Genomic DNA, 14,098 nt, shown 5'->3' on the forward strand with positions numbered 1-14,098 from the left:
GCAATTTATACTTAATTCCTATTGAAAGGAAAGGTAATTCCCAGAGAAAGGGTGGCAATGAAGCCAATGGAGCAAGGGGTGGCGGCATTAAGTAAAGGCTGGGTGTGTGCCCAGAGATTCACTGTAGAACGGCATCTTTACATCTTTACACCGCAGTTGCTGCCCTACCTGTCCACCATTATATATTACTATGATAAAATGAGCCAAAGAAAAGAGTTACTGCAGTCATTAGTGCTCTGTAAACCTGCGTCAGGAAGATCCCCGAGTCTATGAATAGTTTAATAACAAGCGCTAAGGGGGAATTTATAGAGTGCTAAATATGGGGTTGAAGCGGAGGTTTCTTAAAGGAACAACAAAGACTTGCAACAAGTATGTGTTTATTAGGTGCCTTGGAAAGAAGGGGATTTCTACTTAACATTCCCCCCACGTTGGCTCACAGCAACCTAAATAAGGTTTGGGGTTAGCGTCCTACTGTAAAACCTGGTGCAAGAGGATTCTGGGCCAGGGACAAGAGGATTCTGGGGCAGGGAGCCAGGATTTAGGACGGTTCCTGGAAATTTGGGATAGTTGGCAGATATGAGCATCTTTACATGTGTTCTCTAAATTTCCTTGTCTACGTGTGCATGCATGTACTTGTGCATGCCTTGGTGCATTCTAGCAATGCATGGGTGCAGGGCGCCTGAATGTGACATGAAGTGCCAGCTCTCATATTGCTGCTGGCAGAGGTAATACAGCTTCAGGAAAGGGCAGAGTAGGGGGGTATATTATTCTACTCGTGCAGGCTCCACCTCTCTCCCACCCCAATCCCCCCTCCTCCTACACTGGGTCTGGGGTATAGAGGGAGCTGTGAGGAGCTGACAGGGACACAGGGACAGAAGGAGAGAGGTAGCATAGGAGAGAGGAACACAGGACATAGGGCTAAAGAATCTATTGGGGAGTAAAGAGAGAAAGAATCAGGGAGAGAAGAGAGAAAGAAGAGAGAAGAAGCAGGCTAAAAAGAAAGGCATAAGGCAAGTGTAATAAGAGAGGGAAAGAGAGGGGAGGAGAGAATTCAAAATTAACTTGGAGAGCAAAAGTGAGAACAGACCTAGTGACAGAGCGAAACGTGGGAAGCAAAGAGAGAAAGAGAGGGGGAATAAGAAAAAAGATGGACATAGTGTTTGCCTAAACCAGCAACCTTAGCCAAAGCTGTCACACTAAGAGACTGTCAGCCAGAGCCAAGGACACAGACAGTTGCAGTTTGGGAAGAGCACTTGGCAGCTGGCTCACCACTGGAGTCCTGAAGCTGCTATCAAGGACAAGGACTCTGTAATTGTGCCAAGGGGAATAGACTGGCTCCCAGCATCTCTAAGGAAAAGAAGTCCCTGGATTGTGCAAGGGAACCAAGAGCCCCAAGTCCACTCACAGACATACAACTTCTGCATTGTGCCAGTTAGAGCACCTCCATTCTCTGGTACAATGCAGGGGGCAGAACACAGACCCTTACTTGGCATTGCCATCCTTTACTGGCTGGCCATTCTCCCTTCCTTAGTGGATGCCAAAGGCACATATTACCCACCGCCAGCCTCAGGAAGATTCATTCACAACCTGTATACCTCGGGCTCCCAGCCTCAGCACTACGGCAAGCCTATTGGGAAACACAGGTAAATCCATTTAGCATCTTTACTACCTTATAGGGCTGCAACGTATTTACCAGATTCTTCTCACTGTCAGATATGCGCTGTAGATATGTGTATGTGCTGCTCCAGCTGTTTATCCCTGTATAGGTGGGATGTGCATTTGAATTATGGAATGGAGCATGTTCATTACTGGTATATATGCCAGGGGGCATACATCTCTTGCTGTTCTTGAACTTCAACTACCAGTATCGACTGTGGTGGGACGGTGGGAGTTGTAGTTTGAGAACTGATGGAGAGTCACAGGTTGGAAATGAATGATACATCATCACATGTGCTCTTCATCATCTAGGGTTATCCATTATACAGTTACTCAGCAGCACAAAAACTGAGCATAAATACATATTAATGTAACGGCAATCACTGATACACGCTCAGTATCATGTCTGTTACTCACTGGTGTTATAGGCATACACCATTGTTATACGGAGCAGCTGTTTTTGGTCTTATACAGAGCAGAATGTCTCAGTGTATGTATATATATAGTCTTTATACAGAGCAGTATGTCTATTCTCAGTTTACGGTATATATACAGTCCTTATACAGAGCAGTATGTCTATTCTCAGTGTGTATATACAGTCCTTATACAGAGCAGTATGTCTATTCTCAGTGTGTATATACAGTCCTTATACAGAGCAGTATGTCTATTCTCAGTGTGTATATACAGTCCTTATACAGAGCAGTATGTCTATTCTCAGCGTATATATACAGTCCTTATACAGAGCAGTATGTCTATTCTCAGCGTATATATACAGTCCTTATACAGAGCAGTATGTCTATTCTCAGTGTGTATATACAGTCCTTATACAGAGCAGTATGTCTATTCTCAGTGTATATATACAGTCCTTATACAGAGCAGTATGTCTATTCTCAGTGTATATATACAGTCCTTATACAGAGCAGTATGTCTATTCTCAGTGTATATATACAGTCCTTATACAGAGCAGTATGTCTATTCTCAGTGTGTATATACAGTCCTTATACAGAGCAGTATGTCTATTCTCAGTGTATATATACAGTCCTTATACAGAGCAGTATGTCTATTCTCAGTGTGTATATACAGTCCTTATACAGAGCAGTATGTCTATTCTCAGTGTGTATATACAGTCCTTATACAGAGCAGTATGTCTATTCTCAGTGTGTATATACAGTCCTTATACAGAGCAGTATGTCTATTCTCAGTGTATATATACAGTCCTTATACAGAGCAGTATGTCTATTCTCAGTGTGTATATACAGTCCGTGTACAGAACAGTTATTTAATAAGTGTATATATATATATATTGTCAGATTGGGCCAGCAACTTATTAACCTTAGTTTAGGGGCCGATTATCTAAACCAAATATTCTCTGGGTGCCTATATGACATTTTAAAATATTAATTGGTCTGCCAGCATGATCCAAACATTGGCACACTCTGTAGTGGGCAATTGATGCTGGGGCATCTTCCCAGTGCATGAAGGGAACATCAGCAGATGTAGAAGTGAGAGGAGTCACAGCTTAACTTCATATCCATGTGTATGGATATATATATATGGAAACACATGCTAGGTGGCTGGTGGGGGGGAGATACCAGCTAACATTGAAGTCTAGGGACAGACAACGGTTAGATAATTAGATAGGGGTGGTCTGCAGCATCCTACTACCTGGGGCTCTCAATGCTGCCCCCTACTTGGCACCCCCAGAGGGAATTCTCAGATCCTTCTCAGCCAAACTAACTGTTTTTAAACAAGAAGTGCCCCCGGTAGGGGGCTGTTTTCTATTCCTACAGTTTCTTACCATGCCTCATGCATGACTTGAACCTGTGACTGGAACAGAATATTTTTTAGTAGCCCTTCTAAATACCAGGGGAAGATCTATTTTGCACGTTAAAACTGTGCATCAGCCAGAACCTCAACCGGTAGGGTTGCAACCTGGCCAATAATTCACCAGCTGAGCTTGCAAATCACCAGTATTACATTTACCGGCAGTGTATTTATACATTCTGCCCTATTGCACGCCCCTGATTTGCCCCAACGCACAGCAGCTATCCCCCAACCCACCCAATTCCAGCCCCAATCTGCCCATTCCCACTGTGTCATTGCTGAGCCCCCTTCAACTCCAGTCAGTAAGGGAGACTAGGAAAGACTCACTGCTGAATATTTGCCCTTTAACTACTTGTTTTCCATAAAATAAAATGTCTATGCTTTGCTCAGAGCATAGTGTGACCCAGGATTGGATCATTCTAACCCTTATGACATGGGATTCATTGACATTGCTGCCATTCATGTATAGCGGCGACACAGGGCGTAGCAAGATGAAAGCACCCTTGGCAAGCAATTTTGACTTTAAATTGCCCATTGTGCTGAGAGGTGTAAGCAATCTAGCGTGCGTCCTTTCTTCAAAGATCAGTGTCAGATCCCAGCAGACAGCAGCCGCCGCTGGAGAAATCTGAGTAGCTAGCCATGCATGTCACACCATTGTAAAAAGTGCCAGCTCCAGGGGTAAACAAGGTACCTTAAGGTCATAACAAGTGTAATTTTTCCTCCCTCTACCCCCTATATATATATATCGATATAATGCCCTTACACCCAGCTGGGCATCATTACACAAATAATATATTTTTGCCTTAATGAAACCAATCTGTGGTTATTACAAGTTTCTCTGAAGGGGGGCATTTCTGATGAAAGTGCATTCATATATATATGTAAACCATTTAACTGTCCGCAATTCAGATCTAATCACTGGAAAGAATGGAGAGTGTGGCACTTGTGTCAGTCACATGACCATCATCATATAACATGTCTATTATCCATACTGTAGAATGTTTGGAGGTCGAGTCTTGTAATTCCAATGTCTTCCAGGTGTTCTGAGCCCTTATGAACCTCTCTGATGCAGCTGCTGGCTGGTGTAGTTGGACTGACAGGGTTAACATATATTGCAGGGCATTGTGGCTGCATAGAGAAGCCAGTATAGTGCACTATAGAATATACATTAGTAATGGTTTATATACTAAACTGACTTCTCCTGGCAAGTGACGTATTATTTCCTGTGTCATTATGATCCGCGGTGCCAAATCCACAGCCATTCAGTTCAGGAACAGCGGAGAGTTCTGGTGTTCTGCCGATCTGAAACCCTGTGTTTGTTAGTTGTGTACATTTTTTACAAGTGGTGTTTTCATTGCTAAAAAAAAAGTACAAGTACCCCAGTATTAGTAAACTGAGCGGGATATTTATTATCAGTATTATCATTACCCCAGTATCAGTAGGCTGAGTGGGGTATTTCTTAACACTATATAAGTACCCCAGTATCAGTAGGCTGAGAAGGGTATTCATTATCAGTATATAAGTACCCTAGTATCAGTAGGCTGAGCAGGTTGTTTATTATCAGTATATAAGTACCCCAGTATCAGTAGGCTGAGAAGGGTATTCATTATCAGTATATAAGTACCCTAGTATCAGTAGGCTGAGCAGGGTATTTATTATCAGTATATAAGTACCCCAGTATCAGTAGGCTGAGCAGGTTGTTTGTTATCAGTATATAAGTACCCCAGTATCAGTAGGCTGAGCAGGTTGTTTGTTATCAGTATATAAGTACCCCAGTATCAGTAGGCTGAGAAGGGTATTCATTATCAGTATATAAGTACCCCCAGTATCAGTAGGCTGAGCAGGTTGTTTGTTATCAGTATATAAGTACCCCAGTATCAGTAGGCTGAGAAGGGTATTCATTATCAGTATATAAGTACCCCCAGTATCAGTAGACTGAGCAGGTTGTTTATTATCAGTATATAAGTACCCCAGTATCAGTAGGCTGAGCAGGTTGTTTATTATCAGTATATAAGTACCCCAGTATCAGTAGGCTGAGCAGGTTGTTTATTATCAGTATATAAGTACCCCAGTATCAGTAGGCTGAGCAGGTTGTTTATTATCAGTATATAAGTACCCCAGTATCAGTAGGCTGAGAAGGGTATTCATTATCAGTACATAAGTACCCCCAGTATCAGTAGGCTGGGCAGGGTATTCATTATCAGTATATAAGTACCCCAGTATGAGTAGGCTGAGAAGGGTATTCATTATCAGTATATAAGTACCCCCAGTATCAGTAGGCTGGGCAGGGTATTCATTATCAGTATATAAGTACCCCAGTATCAGTAGGCTGAGAAGGGTATTCATTATCAGTATATAAGTACCCCCAGTATCAGTAGGCTGGGCAGGGTATTCATTATCAGTATATAAGTACCCCAGTATCAGTAGGCTGAGAAGGGTATTCATTATCAGTACATAAGTACCCCAGTATCAGTAGGCTGGGCAGGGTATTCATTATCAGTATATAAGTACCCCAGTATCAGTAGGCTGAGCAGGGTATTTATTATCAGTATATTAGTACCCCAGTATCAGTAGGCTGAGCAGGGTATTTATTATCAGTATATTAGTACCCCAGTATCAGTAGGCTGAGCAGGGTATTTATTATCAGTATATTAGTACCCCAGTATCAGTAGGCTAAGCAGGGAATTTTTTATCAGTATATAAGTACCCCAGTATCAGTAGGCGGAGCAATATATTCATTATCTGGCCTTTAATAAAGATCTGGGCTCCAGTACTCTGGCCAGCTACCTGATACCCCAGCATCGTCGGGTACATTTCCTCCCTACTTCTCTACCTCCTCTCTAATCATCACCCTCTTCTTGTTCCAGGAACTTGTGTATGTATGTTGTAGAGAAGAACGTGACCTGCACACAGCAGGATGGATCGGAACCATATATCAAGGCCGAGTATCTCAAATGTGCCTGGGGACCCAAGTGTCGAGGGACCGTTGTGTGAGTGCATACATTTGCTCAATTAACCAGCAGAAAAGGTCACCAATTAGAAAAGGCGTGACTAATTTACAAAGTGGGTGGCACGAGGGCAAGTTTCCCCTGACCCACATGCTTTACTAACCGTACTGAGCCCTTCCCTGCTAACCTATTCAGACTTGGTGACATCAGCAGTGGCGTCACTGGCATAGACCACCTGCATAGCAGAAACAACCTTTTGGCGCTAGCATGCTGGCTCTCAGTGACCCTTAATAGATTCCCTAATTACCCCAGCTAACCTTACAGAGGGACACTCACCCCTCTCATAAACACAAAATGGTCTTCTGCTAAGCAAGAAAGCATTTGCCATGTTGGCTTACAAGCAACAAGGCCACAAAAAATCCAGAGAATCAAGGTCCCCTGCACCTTAGAATAGTGGGAAAGGGTATGTTTTGAGGTTCTTAAAGCTGGACACAGGCCTCTTGAAAGCATCATTTATGAGACCATGACCAGGGTAGAAAGAAAATACCCTTCTTTTTTTTTAATTGAAATGCTTCAAGTGCAACACAGTGCAAAGGGCTGCATTGGACCGGGTTTCTAAAGTCCCAAAACTCCAAGGTCACCTGGCCAAAAGGTGCAAAATGTCCTAAAGTCCTTAGGCCTGCCTTCATCCGAACACTAGGGCAGACCCTTCATCCCCAACCTCCCCAGCCAAAGGCCCATGGGGTCAGTTAGTCACCCGCAATAGATCTCTGCTACCACGGTCGACTAACCGTTCCGAAAAGACTTTCCACCGACAACAACAGGAGTCGCCAGTGGAAAGGTCTTCTTATAGCTTCAGCTTTCCAAAGTCGTGCAAAGTTGCCTGTAGGAGAAATCTTAGCATGACTTCGGAAAGCTGAAGCAATGTACAGTACAGGCCTTCCACTGGCAACTCCCATCGTTGCTGGTGGAAATGCATTTCGGAGTGATTAGTTGCCACGGTAGCAGAGATCTATCATGGGCAACTGACTTGCTCCATGGGCCATCATCCAAAAGGCCCACAGGAGGCAAGGGTCTCCAGATCCCCTTCCCCTTAAGGCTGTGGGGTCCCTTTAGCCAGTCCCTTACAGCCTCATGGCCTTTAAGGGGAAAGGAAAAACAAATGACCTCCAAAGAGGTTCCAAGTCTTTTGCACCCACAGTGTGGCCTGGAGGAGGGAGAAGGAGCCTAATGGCCACACATCTCCCCTCTAGATCAGTGCTAACTGAAACAAATCCATAAAAAGTGGCTTTGACAGCCCTAGCCTTTTAGATGGATTAAAACATCAAATACACCCAAGGTCTGGGGTAAAAGAGCAGAGCCACTAAGGTGCTAGAGATAAAGTGCGCAAGCGCCATGATCTAGGTGCACCCTGATACACCTCTCTCTCTTGCTCGGGACAGTTCCAATAACCAGAGTAGGCTAACACCACTGATAACTTACCAGTGCAGGCTGCAACCCTGTTTTCTTTGGGGATGGACAAATGGGATAAATTCTTCACCTACACCTATGCCTCCCTCATCCAAATAACTGACCCCACTCCCTCATTCCTCCACAGCTATAGGACACTCTACAGGCCTAAGTACAAGATTGGCTACAAGGTTGTGACTGAACTACAGTGGCGCTGCTGCCCCGGACAGACTGGAGATTCATGCCAGGATGGATCCACCCCTCAGTCTGGTTTCCTGCCACCCTACCAAGGACCTAAAGCTGGCCCAGCACACATGCCTTTCCCTCCACCCCAGAGCCCTCCAATGTACAATAAGCTGCAGCCAGAGGTCCTTCCAGGGGCACCCATTCCACCAAGCAAAAATGGCTTTGGTAAGTAGTATAACAGCACATGTCTAATGGTTTGGTAAACAAGGTAAATTAGTCAATTAGATACAGAAACCCCATGATTTAACATCTGTGTAGGACCTTCTAGTTTTCCTATGTGTAGGACCTTCTAGCTGTCCTATGTGTAGGACCTTCTAGCTGTCCTATTTTCTCAAGGGCATATGGACATACTTAAACAAGGCTGTGAAACCTAACTTCCAGCTATTTCATACTGAAGCTCTCAGCATCCCCAGCCAGTCAAGACCTCATGATATAGTCCCTCAAAATATGAGCAAGCTTAAGGAGGCTCTAAAGTTAAAAAAAAAAATAATTAAGTTCTGAATTCCTCCTTGTTTTTTTGGCCATAGTCGAAGCAATATGTGTAGCACATGTCTGCATTTGTGGTTCTGACTCTGGGATTGTGGTTGGGACTCTAAGCTCTTGCAGGCTTGACCTTTTCAAGCCATGTCTGATCATGTAAGTACGAGTTCAGGCCAGTACTGACAGCTCCACATTGTCTAGCACTTTGATGTGCAACATTACGTTAAGGGATCCAAGTCACCCAGCCAGCAGATTCAGAGCATACCACGAAAGCTAACACCACATCAGAACTCCTCCGAACCCCTTGGCTGGGATCATGTAGTCAGGCATAAAATGTCTCCTCTGCCAATATACAACCTGTGACCCACTCAGTAGATGTGTCACATTGATATCATCTTTCTGTTTAATTTGCCCATACAAATTTCATTCTACACTAAAGAGCCCCGAGCAACACTGACAAAAGATTAGTCATCCCCACCATTGAAAACCAGGGTTCCTAGCCTTGGTGCCACTAAGCATGGTCATGTGATTCCATAGCTTGGTCTATAATGTAAACAGAGCAGCCTCTTTTGTGAAGTGTTCTAAGGTTTTGTAGGTCTTGTTGAGCTCCAAATCAGATATCCCCTTATACCCGCAAAACATTTATATAAATGTGCCACAGATTCCTATTTTTTATGAACCTGTGACAAAGTCTCTAAGGTTCTAATGTTCCCCTTGCAGGTCGGAAGATGGCTCCTATATTTGGAGAACGTCTGGACCGTGTGGAGGAAGATGTCCGACGTCTCTCTCAGTCTTATGAAAGTCTGCAGGGAGTGGTCACCGGTTTGGGAGATTCCCTACGCCTTTCTATCCAAGAGGATACAAACAAGATGATTGGTTCCCTTATCAACAGCCCCAGTTCCGCCTCACATTCCTCTGTGGGATTTGGTGTGATCCCTGATGCACTGGCTGAAGCACCCCACATCCCTGGAGACATCTCTGGAAGGGTAAGTGAGGTGGCTGACATTTTGCGCACCAAGACTGAACTGCTGGATGAGGTCAATGGGATGGTGCTGGGACATGAAGCCCAACTGAAGCACCTTCTGGAAGCAGCAAAGCCATCTCCCCTCACTTCCACTGAACTGCTGGATCAGTATCTAGAAGGTAAATTAGCCGAGACCAGAGCACAACTGCTGGAAGGACTAGAGACACGTCTACAGAATATCCAGGGGGCATGCGATGTCAAGGTGCAAGCAGTGAAGAAAGAATGCATAGATGGGGAGCAAGCTGCATCTCATAGGATTCAGCAGGAAATGGATGGCAGAGAAGTGGAGATGAGAAGGGAGATGTCCGCTATGAATGCCAAAGTGATTGGGTTTAGTGCCCCTGAAGGGTGTTGTGGAAGAATTGAGGGTCTTATTAAACGTGTAGAAGAATTAGAACGTGGGTTGCGACAGCTCACTGAAGACCACCATAGTTTGAGCCAAAAACTGGATGTGGAGATTGCACGACTTATGGTAGAACCTCAAGCTAATATGAGGTTGGATGACATTGAAAGCAGAGTGAACCTTACAGAGGAAGGCGTTAGGAGGTGCTGCCAGGAAGGAGGGGAGAGTGGTCATTTCCTGGCTGAACTGGATGGAGTAAAAGTCTCTGTAGATGATAAGATGAGAGTTCTGGAGGAGAGACTGCTCACTGCAGTGGGAGAGCTGGGCAATGCCACAATTCCACTGGACGGGGCTGTGATGCCGTTGCTTGATGCCCAGATCTCCGAGTTGCGTAGGGAGGGTATGGATGGGCTTGCTACAATTCAGGGCCGGTTGACTACTGTAGAGGAACTGTGTGCTGCTGGATGTTCTGTGCCTGGTGGCGAGTCCATCACTGACATCCACAATGAGCTTTCACAATGCCGCGACCAGGGCCAAGACCTTCGCACCCAACTGAACCACCTAAACAATACTATCTTGGGCATTCAAAGGCATCTTGAAATGCAGAAGGAAGAGGCCTTGCAAGGGGAAATCACTCTCCTACAGGTAAATCTGCGGAGTGTGGGACGTTCCGTACACGGCCTGGAGGAAACAGTTAATAAGTACGCAGATACTGTTGTCCAGGTGAACACCACAGCCGAGGAGCGGGGAAGCCGTCTAAACGAAGAGTTAATTACTGTGCAAGGCCAGGTGGAGGGCCAAGGCTCCCAGATCCGTACTGGTCGAGCACAACTACTGGGTCTACGTGGGGACATGGAAAGGATTAAGGCTCGACTTGCAGGGCAGATGGGAACCTGCCAGGTCATTGCTCGAGACCTAAAGGGGGAGGTGTCTCAAGTTGAGCGAAGGTTAAAGCAAGTGGAGGGCTCTTGCCATGGGCATGAAACAAACCTCTTAAGCTACTTGGATCATATTAACAGTACTCTGGCCTCCCACGAGCAAGATTTGGCTTCCCTCAGACACCAGCAGGCACCAAGCTTAGCACTGCCACCTACCACTGCTGCCACACCAGGGGCAAAATAGCAGGAAACAACTGGGTGGACACAACATTCTTGGGTGCCTTGAAAAGAACTATGAGGTTAGGCACTGATATACACCTATGGGGAACTGCACACAGGAGGGAACATTAAACAACAAACCTTGATACTGTGGTTAGTAGATCAGACTGAGCGGACAGACCAACCTGCTGCGTGGGAGAAAGAAGAGCGTTTGGTGCTAGGGCATTATACATCTATATAAAGGGGGGTGTCTCAGCTGTGCCTTTATCTATAGACTCCCACATTGTGCTTCTCTGTCCCCCCCCCCCCCCCCCTTATTTATCTAAAAGTAAACCTTAATACGCGGTGCCTTGTTACAACACTGTGCTGTTATGTTCTTGTTTTTCTTGGGGAATACAATGCAAAAGGAAACTCAGATATAATAACATGTCTGGGGGAAACAAAAGAGTGACGCCGGGACTGTGCCAAGACTGGCATGCTGGGGGCTTGCAGATAATAGATCACTATCAGCCCATTCCGCACATTCCCATACTCTGTTATTCTTTATTTCAGGAAGACCATGGATGCCAAAGCCATAGTTCTCCCGTTGTTGCTAAGCAAGGACTCCCATCATCCTCAGCAACGCATGGCTAGTCATAGGTCTGGCTAATAAATAGCATTCAGCTGTATTTCATACCTTTCTGTGTTGCACAGGCGCCCCCTGCTGGAATATGGGAGAAAATAGACAGTTGTATGCCTAGGGGTGGCAGTGGGTTTATTATCCAATAGGGTAAAGGGTGACTGACTGCTCATTACCTGGGCCCTGGAAAAAAACCCTTTTTGTAACCTTTTCCTCTTCAGTTATCTCTTCTTTTTTATTAATGGGATTGTGCAACATCTGAAGCAATATTGAGGAATTTTATTAAAGTTATGTTCTTTTAACCCTCAGGAACGTAAGACTATATGTGCCTAAGGGGGTCTGTATCAATACGAATTGCCCCTGTTTATTCAAAGTCATCTCCTCTGTTTAAAGGGGTTGTTTCCCTTTGAGTTAACCTTTAGTATGAAGAAAATTTGCAATTGGTCTTCATTTTTTATTATTTGTAGTTTTTTTTAATTATTTCAGTGTGTGTTCAGCAGCTCTCCTGTTTGGAGTTTCAGCAGCTATCTGGTTGCTAGGGTCCAAATGACCTTAGCAACCAGGGTGTGGTTTGGATGAGAGACTGATATATGAATAGGAGAGGGGCTGAATAGAAAAATAAGTATTAAAAAATAGTTTTTTGGCTGCTGGGGTCACTGACCCCTGTTTGAAAGCTGCAAAGAGTTATAAGAAGAAGAAATAATTTAAAAAAACTCTAAAAAAAAATAATTAATGAAGATCAATTAAAAAGTTAAAGGTGAACCACCCCTTCAGATTTTATTGTTGCCGCTGGGTAATTAATAGGAGATTCACCCATTTCGTACATTCCAAGTTCTAACGAATCCCATGTCAGTAACAGGAATTTTGCGGATATGATGTAATGGGGCTCATTTACAGAGGTACTAAATTGCACGAGTACAGTTGCCAATAGCAGCCAATCACAGCGGTGGGTTTCTAATGACGGCACCCAGAGGCTGCCCCCATTCCCTGCCCCCAGCTGGGCAGTCAGTCCTTGGGCTCCATCACCAATTGATTGCTATGGGCTACTGCCCAGGTGCAAATTTGCCCAGTCTCAGTAATCCCAGTAATTCCCAGTAATTGAGCCCCAATGTCTGTTACATGTAACATGCAGGCAAAGAAACAGCCTGGCTTGGCTCTGTTACCCAGCTGATTTCTTGCAGCCAGAAAAAAACAAACAGGTTACATTGTTTTTTATGGAGAAAGCCACATGGACTGCAAGTAGCTGCAAATCACTCATGTTATCTTTATACACAGAATATAGGTGTAGCCCTCCAGTCGTTGTCAATTGGCAGATGCTGGAGGTTCAAGCAACTGCAGGAAGTCGCCCAACTAGAGCACTCTAGTGCAGTCCCTTATCTCTAACCCTGGGTTCTCTCTCCAGTCCCTGCCGGCCCAATGCGTTACGCTTCCCCTTTAACAAATGCACCACTGACCCAAAGATGAACCGAGTGAATGAGGGGTGGCATCTCATTTGCACAATAATGAATGGGCGCTACCAAAGCTATAAAAAGCCAGTTATGTGAATATAGAGTTATAGTGGGACACTGCTTCTGGGTGTAGAGGATTCTGGGACTTGTAGTTCAGCAACTGCTCAGAAATCACAGTGCAGGTGTGTGTCTGCTGGCTCGATACCAAAGTGTCACTTGGGTCAACCTGATGCCCCGGCAGCTACTTGGACTAGGTGCTGCGCACTGTTTAGTTGTGCCACCCCTCTCTGATATCATTGGGATGGATCCCATAGAACAGGCCATACACATACACGGGCACCTTACTATTGCCTCCCTCATTGGGCGCTGACCCCAGCAGCAAGGGCCAATAAGCCTTCATCCACCAGAATTATCTCCCACTATAGCCTATGCATGCCCAGATGCAAAGCTACCCTTAACAGTTTGGTTGCTAGGGTAGTGGGACCCTAGCAACCATATAATCATTTCAATGTTAAACCTGGACAGCACCTGGAAAAAAAAAAAAAAAAGCTTCCGCTTCACAAAATCTGAAAAAAATACTAACAGCAAGTCACCATAATATATCTAAGGGTATGTATAGAGGGGCATCAAACCCACGGCTGGGAGGCAGTGCCCCTAGGAAATTGGCATATAGACTGCTGGGGGGTCACTTAGCCCCCTTATTAGCAGGGACCCCACAATGTCACTGCCAGTCTCTCAGGCTTGAGCATCCAACCAGCACAGGAGCCATGGGGTTTATCCTGTGGGTTTTATGATTTGGGGTTTGTTTTTTTACAAAAATGTTAAATATTCTTTGTTGAACACTATTAAAATGAAACGTCAGGTTTTTTTTGTATTTTTTTGTTAAATATCGTTCAGTATGAAGTGTCTCTCTGGTTTCGAAATAAAAACGGTGGAAATAACTGGATTCGGTGTTTGTTATTTG

General features: G+C 44.8%; 1 protein-coding gene across 1 annotated transcript; it reads left to right on the forward strand.

Annotated features, from left to right (window-relative positions):
- The first annotated feature begins 842 nt into the window (after positions 1-842).
- emilin3 (elastin microfibril interfacer 3) lies at positions 843-14,080 on the forward strand. Its single transcript, XM_002932865.5, has 4 exons — positions 843-1,643; positions 6,348-6,470; positions 8,026-8,288; positions 9,324-14,080. Exons 1-4 carry the CDS (start codon positions 1,459-1,461, stop codon positions 11,090-11,092), a joined length of 2,340 nt encoding a protein of 779 aa, XP_002932911.3. The 5' UTR covers positions 843-1,458; the 3' UTR covers positions 11,093-14,080.
- The last annotated feature ends 18 nt before the right edge of the window (positions 14,081-14,098 follow it).

This window comes from Xenopus tropicalis, chromosome 10 (assembly GCF_000004195.4).
Source record: "Xenopus tropicalis strain Nigerian chromosome 10, UCB_Xtro_10.0, whole genome shotgun sequence".
Classification (NCBI taxonomy): Eukaryota; Metazoa; Chordata; class Amphibia; order Anura; family Pipidae; genus Xenopus; species Xenopus tropicalis.